Genomic DNA, 17,714 nt, shown 5'->3' with positions numbered 1-17,714 from the left:
TTGGTTGTACAGACAGGCATGCTCAGTACAACCAGAGCAAGACATAAGAAAGCACACACAGGTGCATATACACAGCTATAATGTGGAGCAAGACATAAGAAAGCACACACAGGTGCATATACACAGCTATAATGTGGAGCAAGACATAAGAAAGCACACACAGGTGCATATACACAGCTATAATGTGGAGCAAGACATAAGAAAGCACACACAGGTGCATATACACAGCTATAATGTGGAGCACCCTCTCTCGAGCTCAGGGTTAAAACAGTCCAAAGCTAGATTTTTGCGAGAACAGAAATAATATTACAGAGACAGAACACTTTGGGCACAGAGACAGAAAAACTGAAAGTTATACCCAGAGAACATCAAGTAAAGATTTAACTAAGTTTAGTAAAGTAACCAAAAAAGATGGGATAAACTGGTAAGTGTCCGGCGGTGCTTTAGCTTTAGCCATTAAACTAGAAAGAAATAACCAGGATCTGTTAGCAGAGCCCAGAGACCTTCAAAGAGCTGAGAGCGGGGCAGAAGTCGAGATAACTGATCGTGGGAGAAAAGGGAGAAAGAAATCAAAAGCATCCATGGATCTGTGTAAAATTCCTCCACCAGGCGTCAGATGTGGTACATGCCTGTCATCCCAGTCCTTGAGAGGTGTAGGCAGGAAGAGCAGTTTCAAGGCCAGTCTCAGACCACCTTATCTCAGAAAGCAAATCAGATTTGCTAACAGGACAGTTCATGACTGAAGCATGGTAGGTGATAACTATGGATCACAATACAGGATTTGGTACAGAGCCAGGAGAGCCAACAGTGAAGAGATGCAGCAGAGGAGAAACCCAGTCAGCTCTGGTGCTTACTAACCACTCCGCTTCAGACGTGCTGATGAAGTTTGTACTGTCGCTTCCTCATTTTTAAAGTGAGGGGAATAAATCTAGCTCTGCCTGCCTCAAAGCAACAGTCTAATGAGTCCAGAGATGTGATAGCACTGAGTAAGCCAGACAACATGGTGTGGCGTTAAGTTACATTTAGAACAAAATAAAACAACCTTGGAGAACCACCTGTGCAATTCCAAGGAGGAGTAGAGAGCAAGAGGTAGCAGGCTAGCCCACAGGTAAACCGAATGCAAAGAACTTGTCTGGGACTAGGGCGGGGGAGGGGGAGGGAGGAAAGGAGAGAAGAAAGAAGAGAGAGAGAGGCCAAGGACACTGACAATCTTAGACTAGAAAGAAGTGATCAGACAGCTGGACTTAGAGTAGACCAAACGCTTATAACACATGCTTGTTAGTTAATACTGTGGTGAAAGGAGCAGGCTTGGGGAGGTAATCTTAGAACCATCACCTCTTCAGAAGTCCTGAGGGTGGGGGAAGTGGATGCTCAGCTTGGTGGCAGTTGAGGAAGTTCCTGCCCAGTGGCCTTGATATTTTCAGTAAAAACTGTGAGAAGGAAATATGAGTAGGTGTGACCCGTGCAGACAGAGCGTTGTAACCAGGGAACCAGATGTGGCTCTAAGTAGAACTGACGGTGTGGAGGCGAGGAGGCCTCTGATTTTTATGCCGGACTTTCTTACCTTCTGGTGCATATTTGGTACATTTCCCATGCTTTGGAAATTGCATTCACACTTGACTCTTTATATTTGTAATTGAATATTTTGGGAATGGTCATTTTTGAGCTCATGAAGGAAAGATACTTTAAACAGTCTCTACTGAAATCCTTCGTTTGTAGGTAACCAGATCCAGCAGTTACAGCAGGAAGTCCCAGTTCCAGGTGGAGGAGGAGGACATTGAGAAGCTGGAGATCAGGTCAGTGCCGTCCTGTGGCGCTGGAGAACGGCTTTTCTCCATGCAAACCTCCATAGAGCCCTTCATAGCAAGCTGATCGATGAACTTAGATGAACAGGCATCTAACTTAATCCACTTAGCCTTTCAAAATCGGATTCTTCTCAGAAATATCAAGTAGTTCTCTTGTGTGAGCAAAGACAGCCTAATTTCACCTAGTCTGTTTTCATTTTCCCTGATTTAATTGCTCCTTCACTACCTGGATTATAGTATAATGAATGGAAGACTGATTATATTTAATCCAATTTAGAAATAATTGTTTTATTCTTCTTAACATATCTGCTGACTATCAGACATTTCAGTGAGGTAAGGCGATACCCGCACAGGTGCATGTGTTTGGAGTTTGTGGTATTTCCTAGGCCTTCAATATCTATGCTGTTTTGGAAAGGAAACTTTTGCAAATGCATGTGTAGGTGTGGTGTTAACAGTGTGTTTTCTAAAAGGCATATTAATCATGTGTTCACATTGTTAGGCAATATTTTTCTAAATCACCGATCTTTATGTATTAATTAATAACATATTGATTTATCATCAAAGAAAAAGTGTGGTCTTGTTTTGTTTCCTCAATTCAGTAAAGTAACCCTTTTGTCCTAATGCTACAAACTAAAAACAAACAAACAAAAAAAAACAACCCTAGACTTTCAAACTTAGTTTCTCCTTTTATACTGTTTAGAATTTGGCCAGGAAGCTGGCCTAGGTGGGAAAGGCACTTGCTGCCAAACAAGTCTTCCTGAGTTGTATTCCTTGGACCCTCACAACGGAAGGAAAGTGCCAACTCCTGTTAATTGTCTCTGACCTCCACTGTGCACAGTGGCATGCATCCCTCCCCCAAAACTAGTTAATAAGGATGTAAATTACAATTTAAATCGTGATTTTTTTTTCATAAAAATTGCTGTAGTAATTTGCTTTCAATGTCTAGATAATGCATTATATGACAATGCTAATCTAACATCTCTTTTAAAAGCATGTAAAAATATAGTACAAATCAAAATCACTTGAAACTACTCAGTGTGGTTTGCCAAAACTAATGCTAGGTTTTCAATTTTCAGGATTGACTTGTGGAATAATGAAAACCTAGTCCAAGATGTTTTCCTGGGAGAGATTAAGGTTCCTGTCAATGTGTTAAGAAGTGATTCCTTTCATCAAGCCTGGTAAGAAGACAGATACTCTAATGAACCAAATTTAATTCTCTTTAATAAAGAATATAAATATATGCTTGCTGGAAATAAGTAAAAAGTTACTGATATTAATTTGGTTATGAATTTGTTATTAGAGGAAAGATAAGTACTTTAATAGTTGTATCACTTGATCTGTGATACTGAGATAAAGAATTTAGTTGTCTAGGAATATTTTTCTGTTTAAGAATAAAATCTTGGGGCTGTAGAAATAGCTGAACTCTCTTCTCAGTTTGGACGGGGTTTCAGATCCTAGCACCTACCTCAGATCTCTCAAACAAAGGGCTTTAACTTTAGGTCTAAGGAATCCACTGGTCTCTTTGGTCTTGATGGGCACCTGTACATGGACACACACAAACACACACACACTAAAAATAAAGTCTTAAATCTAAGAAATGAGAAACATTAAGACATCGAATGAACCGCTCGTTGATGCTTGATCACATGTCATCATCTGCAGTTTGGATGCTTTTCGGTCAAAGAATTGTGGGTAGAAAGCAGAGGGCTTATTGAGAAGACACAGCAGTCTTCTGTGTGAGGCAGTGTATGATTTTCAGTTATCACACATTTACAAATGCAGATAACCTCGATGTGTTTTCTGAGTGTGGGGTATTGACTATAATGTCATTTGGCCTTTTCATGGCTCTAATAGTGATACTGAATTAATAACATTAATGTTAATAACCTTAATGTTTTGACATTAAATTCATACTTATTTCAATGTGAAACTTTTTCTCTATAGCCCTTAAAAACTAGTGTTTTCTGTCTCTTCGTGTGTCTGAGCCCATGTTTCTTCCTAGATTGATTGGTATGTAGGATCATGCTTTCTCAGTTGTTGGTGCTTGTTGATGCTGCTATGTGAGCATGTAGGTATGCTTACACTCATGCGCACATAGAGAACAGACTTGACACTGGATATGTTCACCAGTCACTCTCAGTTTCTGAAGAGAGGACTTCAGAACCAGGAGCTCACTGATTAGCTAGGCTGGGTGGGCAGTGAGCTCCAGGGACTGCCTGTCTTTTCCTGCCCCGTGCAAGGATTGCAGATGTGCACACCACTAAACCCAGCTTTTACATGGGTGCTGGGAACCTAAACTCGGATTCTCATGCTCTGCAGAGCAAGCACTTTATCAGCTGAGCCATTTCTCTGACCTCTGTCTCTTCCCTTTAAAGGTCACTTTTTAAAATGAAATGTAATATTTGTGCCTGCTTATTAAGTGTAATAGTCACTTGTATATACTGTGTAATGATCAAATCAGGATAGTCAGCATTTCCATCTCTCAAATACCATTTCCATGTTGGATGCTGGAGAATTAGACTGTGCTGAACCGTGACATCAGTTGTTACGGACCATAGTGAACCTGTTGGATTATAAACAGAGCTGCTACTCCCACGCTGCATTGAGAGCCCGTTCTAATAATAATACCTTTCTCTGATGATCTCCCCTCCTGCCTCTAGCAACTTACAGTCTTTGTTTTTATGTGGATCAACTTTAGTTTTCACAAAGGAATAAGAACTTGTGGCCTTTGTCTTTCTGTGCCTTACTTCACATGATAAAATGACCTCCAGTTCCAGATGGGTTACCATAAGTGATAGGATTTCACTCTTTAATAGCAAACCGTCTGTTGATGAGTAAATGAATTTAAATAACGTGGTCTGTACACACTGGGATGTTAACATAAGAACCGCTCTTTAGAACTCAGCTGCCTAGAAGAGGAGTTGGTGTTGACTGTTTAGGGGTTGGGTTTTTGTTTTTGTTTTTGTTTTTATTGTTTTAGTTTCTGAGACAGAATCTCACTATTTAACCTTGACTGGCCTAGATCTTACTATGAGGACCAGACTGTCCTTGAACTCAGAGATCCACCTGTCTTTGCCTTCTAAGTGCTGAGATCTAAGCTGTGCACACTCCAGCTGACCTAGGACTTAGACGTTTCTCTTTGGTCTCACTTGCCTTTAAAGGAGCCTGCCACCAGACAGTCCTCATTGGGATTCTGCTATTCCATAGCCTTCCTTAGAGAGACTGTATTTTAGACTAATTTTCAAATTTTATTTTTTAACTCTTCCAATGCAAATCTAAATGTATTAGTCTCTCTAAAAACATTTTGTGTGTTTTAATTTCTAAATGCATCCAGAGAAGGAGAAAAATGACTTTAATTGTTGAGAAAAATGTATTACCGTTTGCCTCCCCTGCCCCCATGTCATATTTCCTCCCTTCTCCATGAAAATTCCTGAACTCAGTTTTTAAGTCTTGAAAATAACATTCCATACCTTTAGTACAGAAGAAAAAATGAGTTGTTGTGTCTCCCAGGGGCCTCCACAATGAGCCTCAGACCTGCCCCCACAGTGTGACACAGTCTTTCCATATACTTTCAAATTTGACAGAACTTTCTACCTTGGCCAACTTGGAATATTAACAGACAATAAGTAACTTTATTTCAATTTCTTCTATCAATAGTATAAATACTTCATGTGCTCTTGAGTGCTGGTGTCTTTGAGGTCAGAGTCGTTGAATCCTCTGGAGCTGGAGTCACAGGTGATTTGTGGCTGCCTGATTTTGGTTGCTAAGAATTGAACTCGTTCTTTGTTTATGATCTCAACCATTGAGCTAGTTCTCTAGGCTCCAATAAAAATATTTTAATTTAAAGTAGTCTGTCAGAAGCATAAATGCTAAAATTTATGTAGCATAAAAGAGAAGAATCTGCTAATGTATATGAATTAATGTACATTGTATGGAAGTATAAAAATGTTAATGCCATTTTAATTGAAGATCTTGATCTCCTTTATCACTTATAGAGCTGTAGCATCCTCTAGTGGTATTAAAGATAACTGCACAAAACCTCATTCCATTCAGGCATAGTTATTTCTAACGTTGATATTGCAAAGGGTCATAATAACTTATTAGTAGGCAGTACTCTTGCTTTAAGTTTTTCTATTTTCTTTTTTCCAGTAATTTCCATTAGTATTTGCCTATTATATTGTATGTCTAAAAACTGGTTTTTGATGGTTTAGTTTTTTTAAGATTTCTATTTTATGTATATGAGTGTTTTGCTCTATGTATGTCTGTGTACTGCATGTATGCCTGGTGCTTGTGGGGGTCATCAGATGGTGTCAGATGCCCTGCCACAGGAATTAGAGATAGTTGTGAGCCAACATGTGGGTCCTCTACAGAAGCGGCAAGTGGTCTCCACTGCTGCATCATCTCTCCAGCTCTACTTCCTATTTAATTTTATTTGCAGATTATAATACAATGACTCATGCCACTTTCCCTTGCTTTCTAAGACGTCTTTTGTTGCCCTTATGTACATATTACTTTTATGTGTGTCCCTTGCGCGCGCAGCCTGTGAATGCCTGCAGGAATTGTTCTCTGTTTCCACCACTTGCCTTCTGGGTATTGAAGTAAAGGCATCTCTGTTTACCTTGAGTCGGTTCTTGGTGGTGGGGGAACCTGGGAGAATGAAACGGACTACAGTCTCGTGCTAGCCAGCCGCACTCAGAGCATCACACATTTCATACTCGGAGTGATTTACCTCCTTAACCTTGATTGTTTTTTAATTGGTGATAATTAGATTGGACGTTAGCATTGTCTTTTTTGTGTTGATATTAGCTAATTTTCATTTTGCCATGTGTAGATAATAGAACATAATTTGATTGTTTTTTTAAATAAGTTTTTTTTAATAGAAATTACACCATTCCTAGGTAAAAAGATGTAAAAGAGAATCCTGCCTCCTTCCCCAGTGCCACTTGCCTAGGTCCTATTTCTGAGCCAGCCTCTGTTCTCTAGATTCTGGGAATATTTTCTATATTCATAGGCAAATGCATGTATATATTTTCATTCGTTGTTTTGTTGTATTGAACCTGGGTTTCTGTGTGGCCTGGGAGTCATAATCTCCCAAGTGCACACACGACCACATGCCCACCTGTACTATGCCTGTATGTTTACTCAACAGTGTAGTAGAACACTATAGATAGGCGTTGACTCTTGATGGTGGTTTACAACTTATACTCTAGAATCAGACAGCCTTAATTCAGGTCCCATCCTCGCCAGTAACCACTTGCTCTGTGCTTCTTATTTCGTGGGCACAGTGAGGGCTGAATGTGCTGAGAACACAGTCCGCCCATGAGCTGCAGTCTGGCCCTGGCCCGTGGTTTCTTCTTCAGTAGCTCAGCTGTCTACTTATCCCGCTTGCTCGTTAACTCACTACCATCACGTGTAGTACCATCAGCTGTACTTTTACTTTAGGTACTTGCTACAGCCAAGAGACAATGGAAACAAATCATCTAAAACCGATGACCTGGGATCTCTTCTGTTAACTCTCTGCTATACAGAAGACTGCGTGCTTCCATCAGAGTACTATGGACCGCTGAAAACTTTGCTGCTAAAGTCACCAGATGTTCAGGTACTTTAAAAATCTTTTTTTTTCCCCAAGTGTTTTGTGATTTGTTCTGGATTTGTATATAGGTACAAAGCTTCAAGGGATAAACCCAGAAAAACGGTCAGCTTCATCCGTCCACATGTCGGAGGAGCCCTTGTGGTCAGCTCTGGGAACTACTTTAAAAATCTTATATGATCCCCAAGTGGGGCAGTCTCTGGATGGTCGTTCCTTCAGTCTCTGCTCTGAACTTGGTCAGACTGCCCCACTTGGGGATCCATGCCATAAACAAACCCAGGCACTATGGCAGATGCCAAAAAGAGCTTGCTGACAGGAGCCTGATATAGCTCTCTCCTGAGAGGCTCTGCCAGTGCCTGGCAAATACAGAAGTGGATACTCACAGTCATCCATTGGATGGAGCACAGGATCCACAATGAAGGAGCTAGAGAAAGTACCCAAGGAGCTAAAGGGGTTTTCAGCCCCATAGGAAGAGCAACAATATGAACTAACCAGTACCCCCAGAGCTCCCTGGGACTAAGCCACCAATCAAAGAAAACACATGGTGGGACTCATGTCTCTAGCTGCATATGTAGCAGAGGATGGCCTAGTCAGTCATCAATGGGAGGAGAGGCCCTAGGTCCTGTGAAGATTATATGCCCCAGTATAGGGGAATGCCAGAGCCAGAAATGGGAGTGGGTGGGTTGGTGAGCAGGGGGAGGGGGGAGGGAATAGGGAATTTTTGGAAAGGAAACTAGCAAATTTCATTTGAAATTAAAATATCTAATAAAAAAAAAGAAATTAAAAAAATCTTACATGAAAAGGCTAAACTAATTCTGCAAATGATAAAAGATTTCATAGTGTCAGCTCTTACAGAGTGCTGTGTATTTGATTTCTCTGAACCTGAATACTGATGTGCTTCAAATCTTATCTCTGATTATAATTTAGAAAACTAAATACTATCTTACCTCTGATCAGTTATAATTAATGAGTGTGTTTAAATTTCATCCACAGGTTAGTGATTACGCATGCAACCATGGTTCCTTGATTCTGTCCTTGTTTTTACCTTCTTTATCCTAGCCAGTATCCGCCTCAGCTGCTTATATTTTGGGTGAAATATGTCAAGATCAAAAGGATGCTGTTTTGCCCCTTGTACGACTGTTGCTGCATCACAATAAACTTGTCCCTTTTATCACTGCGGTGGCCGAGCTGGACTTGAAGGATACTCCGTAAGAACTGTATTTCATTAAATGTTTAAACTTCAATTTGCCAGATTGTTTTTATAGTCTCAGTTCTTTTGTATTGACCAAGTTTACTATACACTAGGTTAAAAAGAATCGCTTAGTCAGTAACAAAAGACAGTTCTTAGAGTTACCAAACAGAATCCGGCTGACCGTAAGAACCAGTTATGCAGACATGTGTATAAGTCAGTGGTGCCATTTCCTTTGTTACTATTACTGATCTTTGCTCCTGGATGCAGTGATTCACATGTCACAGCAACAGCTCTCTATCACGGTTGTTACACTGTAGGCACACGTAGAGCGTTGTGAAGAGCGGTCAGTGCCTTTCCATTTCCATCGCAGTGAGACAACACCATCATCTTATGCACACAGACCCACACTACACCATCATCTTATGCACACAGACCCACACTACACCATCATCTTATGCACACAGACCCACACTACACCATCATCTTATGCACACAGACCCACACTACACCATCATCTTATGCACACAGACCCACACTACACCATCATCTTATGCACACAGACCACACTACACCATCATCTTATGCACACAGACCCACACTACACCATCATCTTATGCACACAGACCCACACTACACCATCATCTTATGCACACAGACCCACACTACACCATCATCTTATGCACACAGACCCACACTACATTTTTTTTACATTCATAAACATAGTTTTGATAGGTTTAGAAATTCTAATGGCAGCAAACATTGCTGTTAATAGTAGTAAAGGTTACTAAAATTGTGTATATGTTCAAAGTCAAATTATTACTGTTTGAAACTTTTCTTCTTTTTGCTGTCAATGGTTTTTGTCTCTTTCTATTTCAGAGATGCCAACGCAATATTTAGAGGAAACTCCCTGGCTACCCAGTGTCTGACTGAGATGATGAAGATAGTGGGAGGGCACTACCTGAAAGTCACGCTGAAGCCCGTTCTAGATGAGGTACAGAGTAGACCTCACAGGCAGAGCCTGTGACCAGCTAGAGCAGCCTTCTCAACTTGTATGTCCTGAAAAGCCCTTTCACAGATCATCTGAGGCGTCTGCGTGTCAGATGTTTACGTCATGATTCGTAACCACAGCTAAATACAGTTATGAAGTAACAGAAAGAGTAACCTTACGCAGGGGTCACCCCAACATGCGGAGCTGTAGGAGAGGGCCCCAGCAGTAGGAAGGCTGAGAGCCACTGCAGTAGAGCTTCTCTTTTAAGAAGTAATGTGTTGATTAAAAGGGTCTGTCCATTCATGGGCTACTGGAGGAATAGGTGTAGACACTTTGTAAGTAAATTTCTTTGCCCTCTGTGGATTCATTCTTACTCACAAGACACACTGATCTACATTATTGTTTGTTAGATTTTTTTTTAACTAGGATTTTGATATAGTTCTTTGGGAAATTGTTTATGCTGCTTTAAGTTATCTTCAGGTGGAAGCTTTAAATTTTGTTAGATTTATTTTTTATAATATCAGAAGAAGAAGAATTATATTCATGTTGTTAAATCACCTAGGAAAGAAGAGTAACTGAGAAATACTTGTATATTCCAGATATGTGAATCCTCGAAATCCTGTGAAATAGATCCTGTTAAGTTGAAAGAGGGAGATAATGTAGAGAATAATAAGGTATGATTATACAGTGTCATTTATATCTACATTAATTTTTATCTTCATGTGATACCTGTCTCCCATAAATGGTTTATTTTATTTTCTATGTATGAGTGTTTTGTCTGCATGTATGTCAGTGTGCCATATGTGTGCCTGGTACCTGTGGAAGTCAGAAGAGGGCATTGAATCATCTGGGAATAGAGTTGAGGTGGTTATAAACCATTATGTGGGTGCTAAAATCAAACCCAGGTCCTCTGCAAGCACATAAGTGCTGTTAACCACTTAGCCACCTCTCTACCCTCCAACATATACTCTTAAACTGTGCTTCTTGTGAAAATTACTCATATATTCATTCATTTGTCTAGAAAGTCTGAATTTAACTTAATAAATTAACCTTAATGTTGATCGGCCTTTAACCTGAGTTGGGACTAGAAGCAGGAGACTCGAGAGTCATCTTCTAATAAGTCTCATACCCATTATTTGTTCTCATGAAGATATTGAAGCTGTGTGACAATCAGAATCTTAGTGTTTACTTTGTTAAAACCTGCAGGAGAATCTGTACTACTATGTGGACAAAGTATTCAATACAATCGTAGGATCAAGTGTGAGCTGCCCCACTGTGATGTGTGATATTTTTTATTCTCTGAGGCAAATGGCTGCTAAGAAATTTCCTAGTAAGTGCCTTGGTATACTTAATCACATTTTCTTTTTCTATTTTTTTCTCCATGCTGCTCATTTGGTTTGTGTGAAATACTTGTGCATAGGTACAATCTTCTGAGTTTTTCAAAATGGTGCTAGCTTCTTTGTGAGATTTAATGATTTATTTTTTCTAGAATCTCAAAACATGCAATTCACTTTATTTCAATATAATGGCAACTATATAAAGAGCTAATCAAAATCATTAGTTTTAAGAAGGGACAGTTTGCATCTGTACAGTTTTCTATAATATGTAAGGAAATCTTTATGTGTCGTATAGTTAACAGATTGTAGAATAAACCCGTGTGTACCAGCTATTTTTTCCAGTTGCAGATTTTCAAACAGTAGTAATTGGTAGTTTTATACAATTGACTAGATTTGACAGCTTGAAGATACTAAGATGTCTGTGGTGAGATGTCTTTTCAGAAATAGTCTTTGGCTTTACAAATACTTGTCCCACAATCCATAGGATGATCTTGCTTCAGGTTTTGCAAAAATATCTATATTAAGATTTTGCTTGGAAAGGCTTTATAAAGTTATGAGATCTACTTCTTATTGTTAGCACTTGGAAATACTCAAAATTTTAGTTCATTTCTGTTACATAAATGAATTTGCCAAAACTCATTGCAGATCTGCCCATAACACAGACAAGGCAACTATTTACAATAATAATCAGGTTTATCTATCTGCATAAGACTGTAAATTAACTTTCTTAGCCATCCAACGAGATTTTGTTATTTCATTATGCTTCCATTCGTCAGACCCTTTATTTAATTCACCCATACTAACTGCTACATGAATTCGGGTTTTGGTCTCTTGGCTAATTACAATAAAGAGATAAAACATTTAGCTTTAAATAAATATATCTAGTCTTCATAATCAATAAAGGAGGCAGAGACTTGATTTTGCATACATAAAGATGAAATAGCAATTAGATTCTGTTTTCAAATAGTGAGCTAGATCATAACCACTTTGCCTGCTTGCTAGTCTGTCTTATCCTTTACTCTTAACATGTTTGAAACCATTACCCATTGATTAGCCAATGAAACTGAGGTCTCAGTTGTTGTTACTACCTGGAGCTCTGCTACCCTGCTAGCAGGGCAGGCAGTCATAATGATGGACAGCTTGACAGTTCCCTACTGGGTGATTTGTAAGACTAAACCCCACGTCAAATCCGGAGATTCTTTCCCTCACTGCCCTTTCTCTGGCGTCTGATTGTTGGGTTAGTTGTTGACTCCAGTCTGAAACAAGTCCTGACAATGAGTGATCATTGCTACAAGTAGCTTTCAATTCACCTGCAGTTTATGTGAAATATTGGTAGCTTTAAAAGTACTGTCTCTACCTAATTGCTTTTAGTCTTTAAATTGTTGGCTTTTCTTTTTGTGACAAGTACATGAGAGAAACAACATAAAAGGTAATTGTGGGTTCATAGTTTCAGAAGCCTCAGTCCAACACCCACAGGCTCCGTTACTTTAGTCAGGCCTGAGACAAGGCAAAGCACTGTTACGGCATCTTGTAGCAGAGACCGCTTGTCTCCTGGCAGTGAGGAGGCAGAGAGAGGGAGGGATGAGCCAGGGCCAAAATACACCCTTCAAAGACATATCCAAAGTCCTCTGCTTCCGCTAATAAGCCTCCAGCTTCCACAGCCCCACCACCTCGTACAACAGTCTATTGCAGTTGGAATCCGTCAGTGTGGTGAACGTTGATTAGATCGTGATCTAGTCATCTCTGGAAACATTCTTACAGAAATACTCCAGATGGTGGTCTACTGGTCTTGTAGGCATTTTTCATCTAATGAACTGAATAATCAAGACTAACCATAATATAGCCTTAGACACCATGAAGATTTTTAGGGTGAATTTAAAACAAAAATATAAAACTGAAAGCTAGTTTTTGGTATTCAGTGTTGTCACTAGGTAGTACTACGTAGGGCTTTAATGTTACTTTTTTTAAAAATAATTTCAAGAATCTTTTATATCAAGAAGCTATTTTTCAAATTAAAAGTATTTCTTTAAAAACAGCAACTTTGCTTTCCGTTTGTTATTTTAAGTTACAGCATTTTTTTCTCTTAGTTTAGCCACAGTCAGCATCATTTCACAGCTCAGTTTTTACAAGTTATTTTCCTTTCCTACATAGTTTACATGATTTTTTTTTTTGCTTTCTCCTCTTTGGTTTATAAGTAGTGTGTTTGCATGACGTTTCCCATTTTATCCCTGCAGATCACCCTCATGTTCAGTACTCTGCAGTGAGCAGCTTTGTCTTCCTTCGTTTCTTTGCTGTAGCGATACTCTCACCTCATGCTTTTCATTTGCGACCTCATTATCCAGTAAGTGTTTGCTCCTCTCAAAGCCTTGTTCCATTTTTATTTATTTTTTGTAAAATGAAGAAGAAATATGCCATTTTTCTTTTTCGGTGATAAGACATTTCACAGTTGGCAGAATGCTGCTAAGTTGATGTCTGCTGATGAGCAGAGGGGAGCACTCCTCAGGGCCTTTCTCCGGCTGCTGCACACGGGCTGCGGTCCTTAGTTACAGGGAGCTGGGGATGCTGGGGTGGTAGGTGGAGTTGGGGCTGGTTGTTAGCCGACCCTCTCCTGGTTTATTACAGCAGCTTATTTTTTATTTCTATATTCTGAGGCAGACTCTTGTTCCATAGCCCAGATGGACCCTGACTCACAGTCTTCCTGCCTCAGCCTCTAGAGTCCAGGAGTACAGGCATTCCCACCGCTCCTGGTTTACGGTGGTTTAATCATGGCAGTATTTTAAGATCTCAGAAATGTGAAGGAAAATGAAGAAGTTTATTTGAAAAGTATTCAGGAACCTGACTTACTTGGTATCTTTGTGCTTTTGCTTTCTGTTCACCTAAGTTATATCAAAAGATGAGACTAAAATGAAGTTCTGTTCAGTTACCTAAATCTACATCTGCGTTGAATATATACCTCTTCATATTTTAAGGTTTCCTTTTTCTTTTAACCTATTTCTAGTCCTTCATATAGCATATTTTTAGTCACTCTTTGGTCTTTCTCTGTTGTAAATATTTTATATATACTCTTGATGCTTTAGCTGCTGCTGTGTACAGTAGAATAGGAAACATTTAGTGATGACCTTGTTCTAAGCTTTCCTTGAATCACTTTCTATGTCTAACTCGCTTAGGTCTTCCTAGTCACTGTAGGAGTAAATTACTTTATTAGCCCCATATACAGGTAAGGAAATCACCATGCAATAACTTCTCTAGGCTCATATAACTAAGACATCACATTTGGATCCTACACAATTTGTACTAGATTCAAATGGGACTAGTTCAGTCTCCACAGTCTATAAGCAGACTGGTATTGAAAATCTTTTTTTTTTTTTTTTTAATGTATGTGAGTACACTGTTGCTGTCTTCAGACACACCAGAAGAGGGCATCAGATACCATTACAGATGGTTGTGAGCCATCATGTAGTTGCTGGGAATTGAACTCAGGACCTCTGGAAGAGTAGTCAGTGCTCTTAACCGCTGAGCCATCTCTCCAGCCCTGGTGTTGAAAATCTTACAGCAACCACTGTCACAGTGCTCAGTGCTGGAGACATATGCAGCCTTAATTGACATTCCCTACTTCAATGTACCCATGGTCCATCTAGTAGTGCAGTGTAGGGAAAACTTAGGGGCAAAACTGGCTTCTGAATGTTCACTTCCCCTCCGAATAGCCTCACAGTGTTAGCTGAGAGCCATGCTGCAGTGGCAGAAGATGGATGTTCTGTGTAGCCTGTATCCTTTTGTTCATGGAGAACCCTTCTGTGGCTGTGTTAACTAAAGCTGGAATGACCTGGGGCAGTGAGAGCTTGCCAGCCACATTCTATACAGAAGTAGAACTCCCACCTCTCCACTTGTGGCTCTGCTTGTATTCAGACTTGGAATTCCTAGATGGAATTTGAAGAAAATCCCTCTAACACAAACACTTTTAGGTCACTTTTCACGCAACTTTATTATTTAAAGTTTTCTTTTTGTTGTTATTTGCCCCCATCCCCAATACCTCAGCATCTCCATCCAGTCTTTAGCCATAATTCTTCATTTTAAAGAAAATTTGAAGTAGTGGGAATAGAGACAATATGACATTTGACATTGGTGCTGTAGGGATGAGCATAGCTGCCTTCTATTAAGGTAGAACTATTGCATCAGTTTAAAGCCAGCACATGATTAGCCAAGTAAAAAGTAATAGTAAGCACTGCTGTACAGGCCGAGAATACAGAGCAATCCCAGACTCTGATGGCTTCATCAGGAACTGGAAGTTACAAAGTAATACAGGTGCAGAATTGATCAAATGCTACTGAATTTTATGTTTAGAAATCCTTTTAATTCTAAGAAACTAATTATAGAAGATGTTTTAGAGTAGACAAGAAAGAATAAAGAACAGGTAGCTAAATAATCATAGCAAGGGCAGGAGATCTGAGCGGTGCTTGCTGACAGTCAAGGGATGTGTGCACACACATGTATAAAAACTGTTTTGAAAACATTAGTTTAGTAAAAATGAAGGCATGGGCTGGAGAGTTGGCTCCGCGGTTAAGAGCATTAACTGTACTTCCAGAGGTCCTGAGTTCAATTCCCAGCAACCACATGGTGGCTCACAACCATCTGTAATGAGATCAGATGCCCTCTACTGGTGTGTCTGAGAACAGCAACAGTGCTCACATACACAAAATAAATAAATCTTAAGAAAGAAAGAAAAGAAGAAGAAAGGGTGAGCTGGATTGATGGCTCAGCAGTTAAGAAGGCATACTGCTCTTTCTAAGCCCCTAACTTCAGTTCCCAGCACCACGTCAGGCAGCTCACGGCCCTCAGTAACACCTATTCTAGAGGGTCTGACCCCTCTTCTGAGCTCTGGGGACGTGCACCCTGTGTGCACATACCTACACACAGATACACATATGCAGATAAAAAATAAGGTTTTAAAATAATGTAAATAATGAGATGGACTAAGGGCTGGGACTAGAGCTCAATGTTCAGTCATTTGCCAAGCATTTGTGAGGCCCTACATTCAATTCCTAGGGCTGTAAGAAAGGAAAAAAAACGGAAACCTTCACTTGAACCTCCTTGGTGATTGTTGTGTGTTTTTTTTTTAAATACAGATTATGTAAACATTGATTTTGTAAACCAATGTTGAAATTTCAAAAGGAAAATCATTAGATGATTCTTATTAAATCCCTCATTCTTCCTTGATTATCCCTTTGAAGGCCCTCCTGCTGAAGACCTCTTTTACCCATTGGTTTACTTTCTGTCTGTTGTATATACCTGTAATACCCTGTGCACTCTCTCTCCCTCTCATGGCATTTTCTATTCTGGCTAGTAACATCTGTGTATAACAGATCTCTGCATACAGACTGCCAGGATCTCCAGAACAAGGGAGGACCTTTTCCTAATATGTGTATCCAAAGCATGTGGTAGTGTCTAAGACAGTCACATGATCAGTTTAATTAATAAAAATGATAGTTGAGAGAAGGAACTCATCAAGTGAGTCTTTTCTTAATGGAGAAACAGATTCATGGTTTAAATACAGGGGAAGAGGCAGGCACTCGAAAAGAGGGCTTGCTGCCTCCAGGTCAGAATCCTAGAGGATTCTAAGCAAAGGTGTAAGATTAGAACCGAGCAGCTGCTCTTTTGAAAGATAACAGCAAACTTGGGACATTAGTTTTTTTGTAGACCAAAGACAGTCAAATGGCACCAATGAAAAACAAGAGAATGTGTGCTGAGTTACTTTGAATTAAAAAGTTTAACATTTTGGTTGACTTTAATAATTGTTACATAGTGTTTGCTGAGTTGTGTACTGGAAGCCAGGTGAGGAAGGTCCTGGGTATACAGTGATGGGAAATTTTTATTACAGTTTGCATGTATACAGTAACGAGTCAAAGCAGCCGAGTGACGTGGTACTACAGTAGCCACGGTTATGTGGGTCAAAGCAGCCGAGTGACATGGTACTACAGTAGCCACAGTTATATGGGTCTAAGCCAGCCTTGGTGACCTGACACTGAATAAAATGAGCTCTGTTCCCTCTTGCTAGTTCAAAAAAAGAATAACCTAAAACACTGAATTTAAAAACCACGTTTAAGCCCGGCAGTGGTGACACACACCTTTAATTTCGGCACTGAGGAGGCACAGGTAGGCAGATCTGTGTTCAGGGCCAGAATGGTCTACAGAAAGAGTTCCAGGACAGCCAGGGCTACACTGAGAAACCTTGTTTCAAAAAATCAAGAAAACAAACAAATCAACAAGTTTAAATGGAGAAGTCTTGTGAAATTCAATTCAAACTTAATGTTCCCGGAACTTCTAAAGAATGTTAACTCTCTTCCCAGGTAGAGCTGTAGTGGGGTTCTCTTACAGGTAGAACAGAGTCCCAGGTGCTCCATCTGAAGTCATTTTTAGATAACCATAATTTATAACTTTTACCAGATATATCATAATGGTCATATACCAGATATTCCTTCTCCGGATTTCCTCATTTCTTGGTCATTTCTTCCCCACTACATTCATTGCCTGCTTTTAATATGAGATATTGAAAGATAAAACAGTATTAACTATAATAATTGTATTTTCCTTGATATGTCTTTTGATAATATTGTTTACTGTGGTAAGATAGTTGGTTATGTAGACATGTAGGTCAGTAAGACTCATGAGCGAACTGTGTTCTGTCCATTTATTATATGTACTTTAATGTAAATTACACTACTATCAGGTAGACAGACCTGAAAGATAACGTGGCTAACAGACCCAAACAGTTACCTTCCAGTACGTTCTTATGTGAGTGGGTGAC

General features: G+C 39.7%; 1 protein-coding gene across 5 annotated transcripts in view; it reads left to right on the top strand.

The window, feature by feature from the left end:
* Positions 1 to 17,714, top strand: part of Rasa2 (RAS p21 protein activator 2) — a 92,313-nt gene that overhangs the window by 52,344 nt on the left and 22,255 nt on the right. For all 5 annotated transcript variants that reach the window (NM_053268.2, XM_006510775.3, XM_006510776.4 and 2 more), the window contains exons 8-15: positions 1,720 to 1,796; positions 2,882 to 2,983; positions 7,248 to 7,404; positions 8,455 to 8,603; positions 9,464 to 9,578; positions 10,175 to 10,249; positions 10,782 to 10,905; positions 13,147 to 13,253. In NM_053268.2, the coding sequence (NP_444498.2) occupies positions 1,720 to 1,796; positions 2,882 to 2,983; positions 7,248 to 7,404; positions 8,455 to 8,603; positions 9,464 to 9,578; positions 10,175 to 10,249; positions 10,782 to 10,905; positions 13,147 to 13,253 (906 nt within the window). The remainder of the gene's footprint in view (positions 1 to 1,719; positions 1,797 to 2,881; positions 2,984 to 7,247; positions 7,405 to 8,454; positions 8,604 to 9,463; positions 9,579 to 10,174; positions 10,250 to 10,781; positions 10,906 to 13,146; positions 13,254 to 17,714) is intronic.

Source organism: Mus musculus, chromosome 9 (genome assembly GCF_000001635.26).
Source record: "Mus musculus strain C57BL/6J chromosome 9, GRCm38.p6 C57BL/6J".
NCBI lineage: Eukaryota > Metazoa > Chordata > Mammalia > Rodentia > Muridae > Mus > Mus musculus.
This window is presented reverse-complemented; position numbering and strand designations above follow the sequence as displayed.